Here is an 18,297-nt window from a genome sequence, read left to right on the forward strand (position 1 = left end):
CCACTCTAGGATCCTCATTCTTACTAAGCTAACTTGCATTCATTTATCTGTCCCACCAGGAAAACCTCTTGTCAAGAAAACATCTTATTCAAGTACAGTAAAATTCCATCTAAAAACAGTTCTACTAGCAAAGAAAAAAAAAAAAAAGAAAAGAAAAAGAAAAAAGCAAGTCACCTGTCATCTGCTTGAAAGTCAAATTGGTTTAAATGTTTAAAACCTATGATTAGAAATAAAACTTAACTAAAATAATACTTTTCCACTTCACAACACAAAGAAAAATTTGGAAAGACCAACCTAAAAATGAAAACAGAATAGTTCTGTATACACTTATATCTGAAGTAACACCAGGGCACGTGAGCCAGTACTGTAGTTCAGCAGCTAGTCACAGTTTTGATACTATATCACCAATCCCTCTGCCATCTGTACCATGGGAACTTGAGAAACCATGGGAAAGAACAGGAAAAGGGCTTTAAAATGCTTGGGCAAAAGATTTGCACTGAGCAAAATACATTTGCTTTTACTGCAAGCACATCTCCCACAGATACAAATATATACTTTTTTTTTCCTCCTGCATTCAGCAACGTGTTTAACCTTGGAGTTGCCAAGTTCCATCACAAATAATGAGCCATGACAACATTCCAAGTGATCCTTGGAGAACAGACTGATTTTTACTACATGCTACGCAAAGCAAAAATGCTGTTATCTTGTTCCCACGGTATAGTACCTGATTGGAATATATACAGTAATGTGGCCATCAAGAGGAGATCACAAGTAAATACAGAAGCAGCTAAGCTACTTCCAGATATTTAGTCACCCAGAGGCACAGAGTGAGCAATAAAACAAGGAAAACCCTGATGTCTTCTATCAAAATTATATGAGGATTGAGGATGATGTTCATCTCTCTATATATGTATTTGACACAAGAAATATCTGTATTTAAACAACACACAGTCACTGAGCATGAAGAGAGGGGCTTAGTGGCATCCCGCACGTCTCACAGCATCACTCTCACTTGGTAACCTCCAGCAGAGGAGCAGACTTGGGACAGGAGGGAAGACTCAGCTGAGCCTCTGTCGCTTTCAGGGTACAAACAGATACAGCTCTGCCAGAAAGTATGGGAATAAACTGCACTTATTTGAATGACTGATTAAACCCCCTAACCATGGCAAGACTTCAGGAAGGCACAGAACACAAACAAGTAACGGCAAAGACATTTCTGCTGTGCTCCCCCTAAGCTTGAGGAGGTGAAGCTGAGGCTTATAGCATTTAAACAAGCTCTCAGACAATGGAGGGTTGTGGTTCTAAACAACCCTTACAAAAAAAAAAAAAAATCATCTCACCTTCAAGAAATAGATGATATATCCTTATTCCTGACCTGTTTGCAACAAGGTATTTGTTTATGGCTGTGCAGTGGGAGAAACTTCCTGTTATTTCTGAGTCTTTTCTGTCTCTTGCACCATAAGGGAAAAGAAAACAGTGCATCACTTCTCCTTCTCTGTAGGGGCAACATTTTATTTGCACTTCAGATTCAAGATTTACTAGAAACTATGGCAACTTTCACAAAGCTCTGGAGAGCAGGAAGGCATTGACGTCATTCAGATATTTGACTTCAAGATGCTACGTTTGCAGGAACAGACAGCGAAAAACAGTTTTGGCTCCTCGAAGCGTAACAGATCTCTTTCCTTTTGAGCTGCTGTACAAAGAGAACTCCCTTCCTGCAAAACTCGGTAGCTTTTGATGTCAGAAAATAGATTGAGTTCTTGTCTATTGCTAAAGCTATACAAGAGCCACAAACACAATCACTGAAGCAAGTGATAATTTGTTAACGCTTTATTTTCCAATTTGGGAGTACAACTACCTGTGTCCCTCCTTCACCTCCTCTCCTTTCCTCTTCCATGTACACAGCATTTCACAGCACGCTATTCAGAGCATCCCCCTCCTTCCTTGGTAGCCCTCCCAGATCAGTCAAACCTGGGCTACCACTGCATGCGGCAGTACCATGATTCAAAACATCCTGTAGTGAGAACAGAACTCACTCTACATACAAAGAAAATCTCTAAATTACGGGGATAGTATTTTTTTTTTAATTAGTAGTAACCCATGTCCTCAGACCTCTGTATATACTATATCTTCCACTGATAATAAATTTCCATTCACAGTGCATGTAGCATTATGCATAGCTGTGCTCATTTAGCTATTTCATTCCCTGATATCAGTATTTGGCAATAAAATCCCATTTAAAGAAGGCTAATTACAGATTTCAGCTGAACTGAAACTGGTACTGGGCCAATCTGTAAGCTCTGTAATAAGCTTTCAAACTACACACGCAAATCTTTGTACTCTTCCAAGAGCAGGGGCTCTTTAGTTCTAAACACAAAGGTGGAAAGCTCAGGAAGAGGAAGGAAGTGTCACAGCTTCAACTCTTCTTGCAGAGCCACAACGTCTCCATATATATCTTTCCCTGGAGATAATCTGCTTATGTTTCACAGAAGAAAAAACTCAGGAAGTCAGTTTAGATGTCAGGATAATAATGAAAAGTAGTTTCACACACATTAAAACGGCTGATGGTTCTATTAGTAGAGGAGCTAAGACCAATAAGACAGAAAGTAGGTCAAGGACTCAAAAACTGAGGAGAAAATTAAGGATACACAGCCACATATTACACAGTAACATTTTCCAGGAGCACTTGCATCAAGATAAAGTTCCATTTTTCAGAGATGCAGGAGCCCAACACAAAATCTTTCAGGTGCTTCAGTATCTAGAAACGTAACATAACAAATGCTTTCCGCCCATACGAGCCAGCCTTAGCAAAAAGAGAGCAATTCCACCCTCAGACACTCCTCTTTGCCTTTGTCCTGGTACAGCTTTAATTCTGATCAATGAGATCAGTTTTCATCCAGACCATTTTCCTGAGGGAAATAAATAGAAGGCTGCAAACTGCTCTCCATGCTACCTGTGTGAGAATCATGCTGGAAACTGGAAAAGGTTGTTGATAAAATCAGGGATAACAGAACTGTGGTCCTGTTTTGAATAGACCAAACTAGCAACCAGGGATACTACCCAAGAATTCTCTGTGCAAAGCTAGGAAACTACAGGGCATCACGTGCCAATCTTAAGCCTGATATGTTTTTTTATTTGTTTTTAATTGAATTAGATGAGTACCCAGTGAATTCTGGCTAAAAATCTGAAGGAACCACATGCACTTAGTATACAGCTGTCAGAAAGTCGCCTACCAGAAACTCAATCAAAAGGCACATAAAGAATAGTAAGCATACCACAGGTAAAACACATATCAATAACATCTATTCAGTTTGACAGAGATTAAACCAATGAATGTCTACAATATGCTCAGTTGATAGCATAGCTAAAGGTTTTCCCCTTTGGGAAACATCATACTAGGAAGAATGACTTGTGAGACTAGCAGACTTTTTTTTTTTTCCCTATACTGACAAGGCTTTGAGAGGCCAACAGAACCACCTACTCCCCAGACATTGTTAAAACACATTTGAGTTACCTTGGTTGTGTTCCCTCCCTCCCACATCTTTCGAACCCCATGGTAACACTGCACAGCTTAAAACATTAATTTTGATAGGAAAGCTGCCAGTTGGTCTGCTCTCCATTCCCAAAAAACTGAGGAAAAATATGGGGAGGAAGGGTAAAACTGTATTTTTCCACCCGTACTCTCTGAATTATCAATGTAGCTTACTGAAACACTTGCAGTACTTTCCAAACAAAGATAAATCTGTTGGGAAGAATTTCATCTAGGATGAAACTTCAAGACTGTCAAAATATGATTATCTGAACACAGGCTGCCATACCAGGAAATAATAAGAAACCTGAGATGTTAATAGATGCTCTAATTATTAACACACACAGCTTATCAGAAGTGCCAATCCATTTGAAGAGAAAAGCACTATTCAAAGATAGATACTCGACACCAGATGCATCATCATTCTTTAGGTGCTTTTTATTCAACTCAGTGGACATCAAGTTCATCCCACAGGACAGTATCATTCACTTTTATTATAGCTACTGACCTCATTTTTCTATGTTAGAGCTCTGCTGTAGTGTCATGACTAAATGCGGCAAGCAACAAATCACACCCTGTCAGCAGCCAGGGCCTGTCCTTTCTCTTTACAAAGCTTTAATTCATTTCTGTATTTTTTAAAGTCATGCTGCTTCAAAACAGCTGATCCAGATGGTGGCTATTCGCATTTCAACCTTCCCACATGGTGATGTTGCTCAAGAAAATCAAAACTGTTGCTACCTGCTGCTGACCTACTTCTCTCTTTAATTTGTTTCCTGCCACATTACAGAATGAACAATAGAGTTCATTGAACTCATCTCCCATACCTAACCACAGCAGTGTAAAAAATACAAAATAAAATTAACTGGGGAAGGAGTGGAACGAGAAAAAGCAGCACGATTCGGGGGAGGTAGGAGGGAACAACTCTCACCTCTATCATAATCATCTGCTTCTATTGCTTTCTGCTGGAGTCTCTCAATCCGTAATATCATGGATTTTACCTGTATATAGAAAAAAAAGTTATATAGAAATTACATTTAAGAATCACTATTAATCTCTACATAATATAAATCTACAGAATTCCTACTACCTCATTAGAACGAACCAATTTTGAGAATTAAACCCCACATTTGGTAAGTAGACAGACCTACTTGGAAATCAGCTGAACTGCAGCCACTTCAGTCAAGAATGGCTCTAGTCCAAACATCTACAAGGGACATCAACAGCTTTTCTTGAAAAGCTAAACAGATTGTGCGATCATAGGATATTTTTCATCCTTTTCCAAGTAAGGATTATTATAGGATTCTGTCAACCTAACGTCTACTTCTGATCCCATTCTAACTCAATGTTCTGTTCTCTAGCCCACTTAACAATTTTTTGCCTATACAAGTTTTGCACAGAGCACATCCAGAATTGCTGAAGGCAAACAAAAAGAGAAATGTAGTATGAATATTTTGGGTCAAGAATACTCACATTAAGGCAGAGAGAACTGTGCTCAATTGCAATAAATGAAGTTTAATTAAAATATATTTTAAGCTTATCTAGAAAACACTTATGTTTGCATTTTTAGAAGTGTCCATATTACAAGTGGGAGGGGTGTGAAAAAAAGCCCTATACCACATAGAAAGTGCCTTTACACAAAGAAGTTCTTACTAGAATACAGTTCTCTTTCAAAAGAAAACACTTCTTTCTAATGAATCTACATCTTTTACCGAAATATTTCAGAAGGGCAGGTGTGCATCCAAAGGATATTAACAGTTTTTATTGTTACAAGAATTTGATTAAAGGTATGCAGTCCTTTCCTTATTGCCCCGTGCCAGTCACAGTCTAGCACAGCTACAGTTATAAATTTGAAAAGTGTTTTCTTATTAAATTTACACTTGACCTGTACCAACAAGCCATTATCAGCACTGAGAGAGGTAAACTCGGAAAAAGAATCAACATATATCCTCATAGTCCAAAGCTTGAAAGTGCTTGGTAAAGCAAGAAAATTCATACTTGAGGCATTCTGCATGTTCAAAAACTTTGCTCCTTCCTAAAACACTTTTGTATTAAATCTTTATAGTTAAACTCTAAATAGCGTACAGAAAAAGAGGTGCAGCCATATAACAACTTACTAGAACCATTCAGTTGTCACATCAACGCAGTCAGTGCAAATCAGGCAAGACATATAAATTAATGGCATCTCTTACAAATATAGGAGTGAAGTGGACTGATCAGAAAACTTATATAAAAGGTATAGGCAGGAGGGGGAAAAAAAGCTAGATTAATAGCAGGCTCTAGGATCCTCTGGAAGAAAAACAAAAGAAAAAACCGAACCACTGCACATAGTCCCTTTCCCTCGAGGTTTCTGTTGTTTTTGTTTTGTTTTCAGTAGTATTGTTTTTCACATACAGAAACATCAGTGTTTTTTCTCTGAGGCTGGTGATGAGCATACAACATGTAGAAGGAAGGCACTGAATCCTCACCATAAATCGTTATCTGTATTTTATGCCATATTTTTATAGAGTTCTAAAGAAGCTTACAGTAGAAATGGTTCAAATGACACTTTTTTCATATATATGATATATAACAACCATTTACACTGAGAATAGAGCATTGCTGCTTTTTGCACTGTTTATTCCATCATGCACATGGGGACATGGCAGGTCATTTAAAATCTGCTTGGGTACCGCAGTACAGCCATGCCCGTGGCTAAGTGACTGATGCTGCAACAATCAAGTGCTCCTGTTTGCAGGCTAGAAAGACATTTGGAGCTCAACTGCTGAAGGAGCTGCTTCAGATCAGAACGTCCTAAACCAGTACAAGGTGATGAGTACTCTCTTTTTATTTTTTATTAATTTATTTTATTAATTTATTTTTATTATGCAGAAGAAGCATAGTTTTAAAAGCTTTAGTATTGTCTCCTCTTTCTGATTACAGTTGTCTTTGTTCCCTTCTGAAATGTTTGAGAGTTGCTCATTATCATTGCAATAGGAAGGTGTTCCAAATTAAACACACAGGACCAAGGGCAAAGACATCTGAAGGCACAATTCCCCAATTCTCTATTCAGTGAATTAATGAATATAGAAATTAAAGATAGCAATGTTTCTTTGCACCTACCAAATAAGCAGACTGAAAAGACAGAAAATCATTTTGTATTTTTATTATGTTACATATTCCCAGATTTGTAGAGAACTAATTTCCCAAGCCATCCCACACTATGGGAACATCACCATTCCAGGCCTGAAGCTAAAACAATTGTTCCATGGCAATGCATGTAGAGCCTGTATAAGTGTGCAAGATAACTTAGGTCGGGTCCTACATGCATCCCCATGAAAAATAGGGATCATAGAGTGTTGTAAACCTGGGTCAGATGACACAGACAAAAAAGTAAGAATAATGTTTCTCAACATACTGCCTTACCCAGATATAAGGGCTGTGAAAAGCCACCCTACTCCCTTAAGCCTAAAGACAACACAGTGCATCTCAATAGGTATGCCTCTGCTAAGAAGTCACAAGAGCCTGCTTTCTGAAGGCTTTTCATTCTAGGGTTAACACAGATAGCATGGGCAGAACTCAATCAGGCACACCTTTCTATGTGTATGGTACAAACATCCCAGGCACTGCTCCAGAGCACTCAGGGCACCGGTGAGAGGCTCAACAAGCACACCACCCATACTCAGTGGAATTTTAATAGTTTCAGAATTTATGAGATCCAGCATGTCGATACTAATCTCCAGATTACCACTTCTGGAGTGCACAATAGAGCCAAAATTTGGCTCCTTGTTGCATCTAGGCTCATAATGGCTTTCTTCTGATACTCCTCTGCCACCCCAAAAATATCAAAGATTAGAAAAAATCTTCCTGTACAATAAAAACGGATCCTTTTTAAGGTTTCCCCACTCCCCTCCCACCAGAATACAGTGAATGAGGCTACTTGTATACTTGGTAAGTACACGTGGGTACACACACATACATCCAAAAAAAATGACTTCTAATCAATAGCTCATAACTCCTGTAAGGTGGAAAAAAAAAAATATTTAATTCCCAGCCTGAATTAGAGCAGGGAATGGAACCTCATCCATCATCATGTGTGGAGTGCAATTGCATATTAGTTTGAAGGTTCCCCTCACATGTATGCCTTTCCCCTAGAAATCTTTGGCTAAATTTACACATTTTCAATTACAAAGTTCTGTTTCATTAACTCATGATGCTTCAAGGAAAAAAGATGTTACCACCTTCAAGTTTTACTCTACATATACTCCAATCTGCAGTCAAGAAAGCCACCTGCGAAAGTAGCCCTTGCTAAATTCAGAAGTTGATGTATGACAGTAGAAATAAGATCAGTCTGCCATGGGAGCCAATTACTGCAACATCATCACTTTGTTGTGTTTCTCTTGTTTTGGTTCTTTTAAAAACAAAACACACAGATTCCTTCATTTTTATCATGCAGACAGATACTGAAATCTTCTATGAAAAAGTACCACGAAACCTGTTAATATCCCAACACCCACATCAAATTAAGACATCGACACTACGAACATACACGTTTTAGGGGCCAAGAGGAGGAATCAAAGACGAAACAAGATTACAAACCTTTAATGTACTCCAGTTGCCAAGCTGGCAGTCCAGTAGTGCTGGTTCATACCTTTTTATCAAAGTATCCCAGTTTTGATCACTGACAGTAAAACTACTTTCATAACCTGAGGTAACAGAGGAACCAGCAGATGCCACATCTGAGGAATCTGTAGAATATGACAACGTTGCATCCGTATCAGAGAGAGAGACAGTCTCACAATCCTGAAGTTTATCATTTGTTGTGTTCTCATTGTCAGACTTCAAATCCTCACTGAGCCTAGAGAAGCAACACAAAGCCCCTGAGTGCTCCTGAGTTTTTGTTGCCTCTCCTGGCTCCTGCAGATCTCTGGCACTGCTGGGATGCAGAACACTTGCCTTGAGTTCAGTATCGCTTACTCCAGAGGCTGAATTCAGAGAGAGCTGTATGAAGCTGAAACTCGAACGAAAACTATCATGTGGACCACCAGAACAAGAAAGAGCTTTCCTGTTTTGATATTCACAGTTATTATTCGCTTCTGCCTGATCCAAGGCATGTATCTTTAGGGGCTCACTTGCTTCAGTTCCATGGCTCGTCTGCCGTGTACCACTTACAGTAGAAACACCTTTGCTTGTTGTTTCAGCAGGATAAATCGAAGCTACATTTTCTGACCATGGATTCTTGGAACATGAAAGATTTTTGCAACTTCCTGGCATATTTACAGTAGTGCCCAACGTTGTTACCCCATCAGCAAGAACTACAGCACTACTTGCAATTGAACTACTGCGTAAGAACTCAACGCTATTTTTGTGTTGCCTGCAGAGAGAGAAGTCCTCCAGCTCTTCACAGTGCCTCTTGTCATGTTTGAACTCCTCTGGACTGAAGGACTTGCAGGCACCCAGGGACTGAAATTGAAGCTGTCGCTGAGCCTCTGGCCTCATGTATCCAGGTCTTCTTGCCAGTTTCTTTTTACGAAGAGAGCCTGAAGGCATTAAGTGCTCCAGACCATCTGGAGGGGGTAAAAAAAAAAAATAATAATAAATTAAGTCAGTAAAGCACTTCTGCAGTTTCTTAAGGGTAATATATAGCACTCAGGAATTTCAGACTATGCATCGGTTTCCACTTTAACAAAACAAAGACACTGCCTGTATTGCAGACAGACGTGATAAGGTGTTACCAGAGAACTGTGTGCATTCACTCACTTTTTTGTACCTGCTTTTAAGTGAACTCATTGATACAACAGGACACAAACCCACATACAATGAATCCGTGGCTTTCCTATTTGTAGCTCTGCAATTTCTCATTCTCAGGTCACTCACAGCACAGAACTTATTTAGTCTCACTGATACAGAACAATGTCTGAAAAGATATACAACACATAGGACCAAATCTGCATCAAAAACAAGGGAACAACACTAAGAAATTTTTCACATAACTTGTTACTGCTCATGTCTAGTTCTCTGTGTTTTATTAATACAAGAATTTCAAATTCAGCTTCCTGAACAGCTGCAGCACTTTAACAATCTATGGCTGAGTATCTCTTATTCTAGTGAGATATTTTATAGATCTTCATTTACTGTTTTACCTGTCATCCAAATAATAAGAGTTGAAGTTTTGAATGCAGGACTCTCAGTCTGAGAAGACTAATATCACCATATGACTGCTAGCATCATTGCAATGTGTTATGTAAAAAGGTCTTCTACTCAACAGCTAAATTTCCCCACGCATATTCAATACACACAGATGAAAATATAGATTAGCTGCTTTCAGAATGCAATAGAAAGATTCAAGATAAAAAAAAACAAAGATCACTGAAAGTGAAAGATTAAAATGTAGCACTCTATTTTTGCTATCTCTGTTTTAAATACATGCATATATTTAAATAAGTTAGCTATGCCAAGAGGCAAAAATAAAGACCACAGGATGACTACTCCCAGCTTCTTAAGGATTTACTACTCATCACAAGGTATTCCATTCTTCTATCTTGCACACATTCAGGGGAATATCAGCTCTGCCTGTCACCCATTTTGTATCACAAAAACATACTGAACTGGCTTATTTGCAAGACTAGCACTTCAAAGGAACCTAATGACTAGCTGAATTATGCTCTGAAAGTAATGCCCCTGATTAGCTGCTTTCTATTCACTGAAATAGAATCTACTGCCAGAACCTCAGGTACCAGAATTATTCTGATTACAGACATAGTGGTATTCCAAAAGGCAGTTTTTACTTTTTTTTTCCCCCCACAAACTGTATTAAATATTCACCTCCAATCACAACTCTTTGTCGATTTTTATATTGACAGACTTGTACATACTCTAAATACCTCAGCAACTCCTAACAGAAGCCTAAAACATACCTCATTAGAAGGACACACTATACAAACATAAGCACTCAACCTGAATCTTCCCAACAGACTTCTTTTCAGTATTCACTGTGTCTTCTCCAAACAACCTTCAATGAAAGCAACTTGAACATATTCCACATATTACAATACCAGCAGCTCACTATGGAACTGCAGTTGTTTCTGTATTTTGCTTCCTATCGCCGTAAACTAGGATAGCCCAGCTGTCTCACACTCTCTCTTGTTAGAGGAAAAAACCTCCCAGAAGTCAGAAATAAAGGTGGTCATGGAGTCCATCAACCTGACTAACATAAAAAGACAGTGAAAATGCTCTGCTGGGAGTAATTTAATAGAAATTATAACAAATAGAAACCATTCCTGATGTAGGGGAACAAAAATTGAACAGAGTGTTCTTCAGAATTTAATTCTTTTATATACAAAATAATGGTCAAAATTGGCCTTCAGCAGAAGAAATCCATCACACAAAAAAGTCATTCTAAGACTGGATATATTTTATCACAGTTTACAAAGGCCAGCCGCAGGCCTTGTCTGATAAAAATAGAAGTTCATGGTTGAATTATGATCAATTTAAAATTGATCTCAGCAAATCACCATGAATTTCTAGGGCAGATAGATAATTACAGCTCTTTCAACACCACATTTAAACAATACTAATGTAATGTAAATTTAAATTGTTAAATATTTGCACCATACTAACTAGATGCAATTCTAAAATCACTTTTAGTTCAACTGGTATGACTTCATTAGCCTGAATTAGTCCACACGATAGGAAGCCCCACACCTCCACATTCCTCCTCGAACAAGTAACTTTCTAGTCCAAGGTTTGCCAGTCAGATCCTTTGTGGACTCCAGATTTGCCTTCTGGCAAGCCCACCAGCACAAGCCCCTCACCTGGCTACTGCACCGCAGCCGAAATGGCACCAAGATTACACACACAGCCCAGTAGACGTCTACTGAGGCAGCCTGAGCTCCTGACTAGACCCACACAAGAGGCAAAAACTAAAGAGCTCCATGAGGCACATTCCAGCAGGTCCCAAGGCCTATCTTGCTCAGAGGAAAGGGAAGGAAGAGGAAAGGGAAGGAAGAGTCCAGCCACCAGCTAGAGAACACCTCTGTGCCCTCAGCCATCACGAAATCCAGATAGGATATTGCTAGGGCTTTGGCCATACTGTTTTCACACCCTTCATCCTTCTATTGTATCCCTTGATGTATAGAATCACTTTGGTTGTTTACCATCACGTATCTGAAATATAATTACACAGAGTCTGTTAACCTTCTAAACTACAAGGTCTGCTCTGAAAGTAATGCCTCCTATTTCATGATGTTGGCCTAGAACAAGAGGCAGATTATGTTGTTGGTACAGCAGTAGGGGTTGAAACTTTCCATCAGTGTTTCATAACACATTGCCATGCGACAGATGGCAGCAGACGAGCAGTCTAACAAAATGGCATCTGACATGGAAGAGTGGATGAAGCACAGGTGTGACACTGAATTCTTCCATGTGGAAAAAGTGGTACCCATTGATCTTCATCATTTCTTGCTGAACACTTATGGAGACCAAACAGTGGATGTGAGCACAGGGAGGCAGTGGGTTTCAGCAGTAGGTTTCAGCAGTGGGGACAGTGACAGTGGGTCAGCTCTGCTGGTGCAAATTTTTAAGAGAGTGGCATTTAGGCTTTTGTTCACTGCTGGTGAAAATGCACAGTGAATGGTGGTGACTGTATTGAAAAATAGTGTTCTACAGCTGAAAATTTGCTCTATCAAATAGCGTCATTGTGCTATTTGTAGGTGTTGCAGTTTCCATGGAAATAAACAGTAGGCATTACTTTTGGAGCATCCTACATATATCCTATGTCCTGACAAAGAAACTACAGTGGAACAATTCAGATGGCTTGCTCAAGTGACAGGCCTCACTTCTCTCAGAATTCCCTCAGTTTTGTTTCAAGCACCTCAAATAGCAGATAAGCCCCTGGCAAACTATCAGAATTGCACCTTGAAACAGTATGAAAGCAATGGAAGATGTTTCAGGATCATATAACACTACAGTGTTATGCCTTGTATGAGAGACTTAGGAACAACAACAATAACAAAAACACAAAAGTCTTCTAAATGTAATATTACAAATCAGTTCTTAAAATGCATGTCATAATTCTAGAAGATGCAACGTATGTTTTCCAATCAAATGTTCTATCATGAGCAAGTGCCTTCAAATCCTAATTATGAGGGCTCAGAGAAGAATTATTTGATTTGATCAGATCTTTCATCATAGCAAATCTTTCTCAATGAGTAACAATTCAGAGCCAGAACACAGAATGAATATGTTCCAACACTGCAAAGCAACTCATACGCAGCAATGCTGCTCAAGTCTCATTTGAGTCAGTAGGATGAAGCAGGGAAAGGGGAAGCCAAAGAGCATTTACTGCTGTTGGAAGAGCACATCCTTTTTTATTCAACTTGATGCTAACACATAGCAGGACAGTTATCTATCATGAGTCTCCATTTTCAGCCACAAAATCCACACTTCAGTTTTCTGACCAAATGCTGCAATTACATCTATAGGTCGAGTGTCATGAGGATATGAAAAATTCTTACAAAATTCACTGGGGCTTTAAAGATCAGTACAGAAACACTCTATTTCACAAAACCTCTCTGCCCTAACTTTAATCCAGTAGCTCAGAATGCCCACGAGATCACCAAGTTATCCCCGAAAATAAATGAGAAATTATACATGCAGTTTTAAGAAGAGCTCAACCGTTCACACACACCTACATTACACTGTTGATGTCTATTAAAATAACAAATTCAGCTTTAGAACATTTGTGGGTGGCAGCCGTGGTGCCTGAGGAAAGATACTTGGTCGTATTCAAAGCCAGATATCAAAGCACTGCTCCATTCAAATTCTATAGTGCTGCTCCTGTTGAGGAAGCCTTAAAAACCTGTGTTAGACTGTATGCAAAGTCAGATGAAAATATTTATTATTTACAAAGATAGACAAGCTTAACCTTTCTCAAAGATTAATCAATCTGACATTATAGTAACTATTATTATGGATCAGTTCTTCTATCAAAAATATGACAAAATACACTGTGATTTCTAATTAGCCACATTTTCACTTGTCTGGTGAATTTCAAAAGATGCCACAAAATTCTCAAAATAAGGTGGCATCAATCTCAACACAGCCTGTTTCAAAATAAACTATTACAGTTTCTTTACACAAATGTGCTTTTAAACAAAGTTACCTTTGAACATAAGCTTTTCATAACTAATAAAATGTGAACGTTTCATCTAGATTTTTCACCTAATTACTGAATGTTGGCTATACCTTGATTTGTCCAGCACTTCGTAAAGTGTATCTATAGAAGGCGAGCAATGGCTGAGCTACATAAAAATTATTCCCTCACCAAAAGCTTCTGCAATTTCTAAGATCACATGCTGAGATCAGTTATTCAGCTGCTAAGTTTCCAGTATGTCACATATGAAATATACTCTGAAGTCATTAAGTGTTTATTAGTTGCTATTCTTCATTAAAAATACTTCAAAGACATTTTAGATGCAAGAACGGTCTTCCTTAGCCAGTGTTTAAATAAAATTATTTTTATTGATACACTCCCATAATGCACATCATTGAGTTATTATATTAAGGAGGTAAGTGGCTTGAACGTAACAACTCATCCTAAGCCATTTGAGGAAATTGCAACACTTCTCTCTAGAGTAATGATCTCACTAGTTGATACCAGCTCCAATATGCCTATCAGTTTTTTTTCCTCCTCTTAAAGGTGTTTTAAACCTGCTTTTGCCGTGTTAACTCTAAGGAAAAATACAAGATCTTTTAAGAAGTATGCTCTTAAATATAACACTCCCAGTGTTAGTAACAAACACTTATTTAGTGATAGAAGCATAAGAGAAACACCTCTTTCCTTAATCACATACCACAGTTGTGTTTTATATTGCTAATACTTTAAAATTCAAGTACACGTCTGCATCCATCACTATTCAGCAGTGTATTGACTATGCATACAAGCAGGTTTTTTTCCTCAAGCAAGTGCCTCACGGATATGCACTTGGATATGAAAAAAAAACAAAAAACAAAAAAAAAAAAAAAACCAGAAATATGCATTTCTGACCCTTTTAAATTTAAAAAGGCAATAACTGCCCAGTCTGTGAAAGCATGCAGTCGCACTATGGATGTCTATTTGATAACTAATCAACACCCTATGACTGGCCATCCAATGCTTGGCTGTCACAGAAAATTGCATTCTTCCAAGTTAAACGTAAATTACCCCTTGTAACCTCACCACTGCAGCGCTACAAGGAAACTCATTTTGTTGGTCAGTAGAACAAGTGGCTGAATATACTAAGGAGCAACCAGGTGATTCCTTGCTGCCTCAGCAAAGCAGGATCATTTACATAGCAGAATACCTCTGAAAAATTACATCTGCCCTCTTTCTCAAAAGTGATGTTTCTGCTTTGTTTTCATGCAGTCATCTACTGTTAAAAAGTCACAAGCAAAATAAATAAATGCATCTCTGGTTGAAAGCTTCAGCCCAGACAGTCTCCAAATCTCTTCATGCAGCTTACCCATGCTCCAACTCACTACCATAGACCTAGACTAGCTGGAACTGCCCGAGTCACATACACAGCCACACAGCACAACAGTCACTTGCCAAGCCTCCCCAGTCACAGCTGAGCCCACTTCAGCTTTGCAGTACTTTTATCAGCCCACCCCAGGGATGACCAGCAGAGGTGAGGGCACAGGTAGGTCTGGGAAAATAAGTACCAGCACTAGGTGCCTTCAGCACAGGCAGTAACAGAAAGCACTTAATTTCCCCAGAAATACCCAACCCCAATCTGCTTCAAGTCTGCCAACATTATTTTTACTTTTAGCTTTTAGAGAGTAGTTTTCCCACTTTTTCAAAAGGCAGAAGGACACAGAAGTTGCAAGTTTACAGAGATGCTGTGGAGTTTTTTGGTTTGTTGCATTTTTGTTTTTGTTCTTTTTTTGGTTGGTTGGTGTGCTTTTTATTATTATTTTAAAGGTTTGTTGTTTTTCTTTCTGGGGGAAAAAAAAAAAACACATTTGCAATTTCGGCGCAATAGTCTGTAGTGGCAGGTCATGCAAATGTCTCAAAGGGAGAGAACGCTCTTGTTCTTTCAGTCAGGATCTGGAAACCTTTCAACATGACACAGAAATAAGGGAGCAAGGATTTTGTGCAAAGTCCACAAGAAGAAATTTAAGTTTGCCTCGGTCCTAAATTAATTTGTCAACAATGCTTAATGGGTTTGCAGTCGTATCCCATAAAAGTATTTCACCAACCATGTATATAATTATCAAATTGGTACACAGCAGTCCTTTTCAAGAATGGTCTATTTAACACACCACACTTCTCTTTCATCACTCTGTCTACTGAGTGATAGTGCAGATTCCCACTACTTCTGCTCAGTCAGATCAGCCACAGCAAGACTCCAATATAAAACTCATAGGGGTGAGGGAGAGAGTGAAGTGTGAGAGTACATTGACAGCAGTCAATTTCTAATTCAAGCACAGTTTGAGCGCTCCAGCTTGGAGATTAGAATTTTTAATTTCACCAAGAGAAAGCAGGTTCCAAATTAAGAATCTGATGCACAGCCAGTATGAAAGCAGAATTGAGTTTACTGAAATAGAAAGTAATTTGCTCTTAACAGCTCAGTAGTCATCACATATAATGAAAATAAAACAACGTGGCAGTTCCTATATTGTCAAGGGTGAGGAGTCAGTATGCTTTTAACTTCACAATTTAATATCAAAGTCCCAGGGCAAATGCTCCTCCCCTGCCTGCTGCAGGAAGTTTCCCTCCCAGTCCCAGCCAGGCTGTCAGGACCCAATGTCAGTGCTGTCTAGACAACAATGGAAGCGAAGGGAAGTTTCAGACATCAGGATAGCTGAGCAAAAACATCACACACAACACACAGCACCCCCAGGATGCAGCCTGAGCACAAGATACTGCAATCTGTATACACAGAGCTCAGCTGCAGTGGGAAGGAAGCATGTGAACACACAGCAACATTGCCTCACCCTGCTCCCCTCAGAATATAATCTCAGGATCTAGCACAAATCCCTGCCATGCTTTCTGCTTCCACAAAACTTGCACACTCAAGTACTCTTTGCAATAGCAGCTGTGCAGACTGTGCTTTTGTGCACTGACAAGAAATAGCCACTCTGAACAGTGAGATGAAGCTGAACTGACCAGGTATACTACAGCATGGCCCTCCTGTCCTCCACAGCTGCACAGACAACTGCAGTTAATGCAAGTCCTAGCTAAAGGCCAGCAGGTTGTGCATCAATATTGTATTACAGATGTTAGAAACCAGCAAGGGGTCAAGTGTGGGTTCCGTGAGAGACTGGTGCTGGTAGGTGAGAAGGATGCACGCAATATCCCTTCCAAGGACTTCCACAAGGATACTGCTTGACCTTTACAATCCTCACTCACTTGAGGCTCCAGTCAGACAAAATGGAAGCTGGAAGTTTTCTTTATTGGGTCTGAGAAATGAAGATATTGGCTATATCCTTTTCATTTAGAGTGGAGGAGAAAAGTGAAGGGTGAAATCTGGGATTGTGTTAAGAACGAGCCATGGAAGAAGTACTATAACTAACACTGCTGAATCTGCAGCAGAATACCAACCATAGGCATACAACACACAACTGAGAAATCACAGCTCCTTCTGAGCAGGGAGAGACAAAAGATGCTCAGCCTCCAATCAGGTATCTCAAAAAAAAAAAAGAAAAAAAAAAACTCATGAAAGAATATAGCTTCTCTGTATAAAGAAAATCCACTGAGTTACAGGAAAAATTACACCTTCCCTCCCACTCTGACAACATACAACTGATTTATGTTGCTATTCCTGTGATATCAACAGCAGTTCACATTTAAGGAAGAAAATTGTAACAGAGAAAAAGAGAAGAAAAGTAATGCCCCACCAAAAAAAGCCACATTAAAACCATGAAAAGCAGTCAAAGCTTTGTACAGTGACAAATCCAATGTTCAGATACTGTTACAGCTGTTACCAAGATCCTCTTTCATTTTAGCAAACATGCTCCAACATGTGGGCTTTCTGCTAGGAAATGCATTTCCCAGACAAGGAGAGCAATCCCTCCTTGGTGGTACCAAACAAAGCCATGACACAAGTCCAAAGGTAAATGTTTACAGTGTTTCTGTAAAAAGTAGGAGACAGATATTTTAGCAGATGGGGCAACGCTATGGCACTCAACCTTGGGTTCAGAAGAAAGGGCAGAAGGGTACAGGCAAGTTAAGAAGGCACCCAGCAGCCTTGGACAGCAAGCAGCCCTCAGGCAAGAGCCCTGGCCTTATAGGCTAAACTTAGCACTGCAAACTCTCATCACCTGAGATTCCTATTACAACACGGGAACACTGGGCAAAGGACTTCTGCACCAACAACACATGCATTCTGTATGACTGCTTGCTCAGGAAAGTCACCACTAGTCAGAAGCTGAGAGCCACCCCACGTATGTCACATCACATCCAGAGAATGAGGCTTCTCAGCAGACCTGAAATCCTGCCCTCACACAAATTCCAAAGTCAGGACTGCTGGAAGCAAATGAGGATTAGTGCATACGGTCAGGTGGCAGTCAGCCAGACCCCCTGCTGAGGGGAGATATGATCAACCCTGACAGCTCTGCTTTGATTCTTTCACTTGTTGTGCCTTCATCTGACTCTGCCAATACCAATGCTATCTACAATTTTTCCACTGCTCCCACCAAATCCAGCCTCCCTTTTCACCAGCTTCCATTGCATTTCTCTTCTTAATCCCCAATTAGTTCTCACGAATCTGCTCATTCCTCTTATAGCAAGCATGAAAGACATTTGAACCAGA

The 18,297-nt window shown here is 39.4% G+C and overlaps 1 protein-coding gene across 11 annotated transcripts in view; it reads right to left on the reverse strand.

Annotated features, from left to right (window-relative positions):
- DISC1 (DISC1 scaffold protein) overlaps window positions 1–18,297 on the reverse strand; it is a 320,664-nt gene that overhangs the window by 293,009 nt on the left and 9,358 nt on the right. For all 11 annotated transcript variants that reach the window (XR_014882141.1, XR_014882142.1, XM_085219744.1 and 8 more), the window contains exons 2-3: window positions 8,105–9,072; window positions 4,458–4,527 (exon numbers count right to left, since the gene is read on the reverse strand). Coding sequence is in view for 9 of the 11 variants with exons in the window: in XM_085219744.1 (XP_085075870.1) it covers window positions 4,458–4,527; window positions 8,105–9,072 (1,038 nt within the window). In the remaining 2 variants the exon portion in view is untranslated. The remainder of the gene's footprint in view (window positions 1–4,457; window positions 4,528–8,104; window positions 9,073–18,297) is intronic.

This window comes from Meleagris gallopavo, chromosome 2, assembly GCF_905368555.1.
Source record: "Meleagris gallopavo chromosome 2, MGAL_WU_HG_1.1, whole genome shotgun sequence".
NCBI classification, from domain to species: Eukaryota; Metazoa; Chordata; class Aves; order Galliformes; family Phasianidae; genus Meleagris; species Meleagris gallopavo.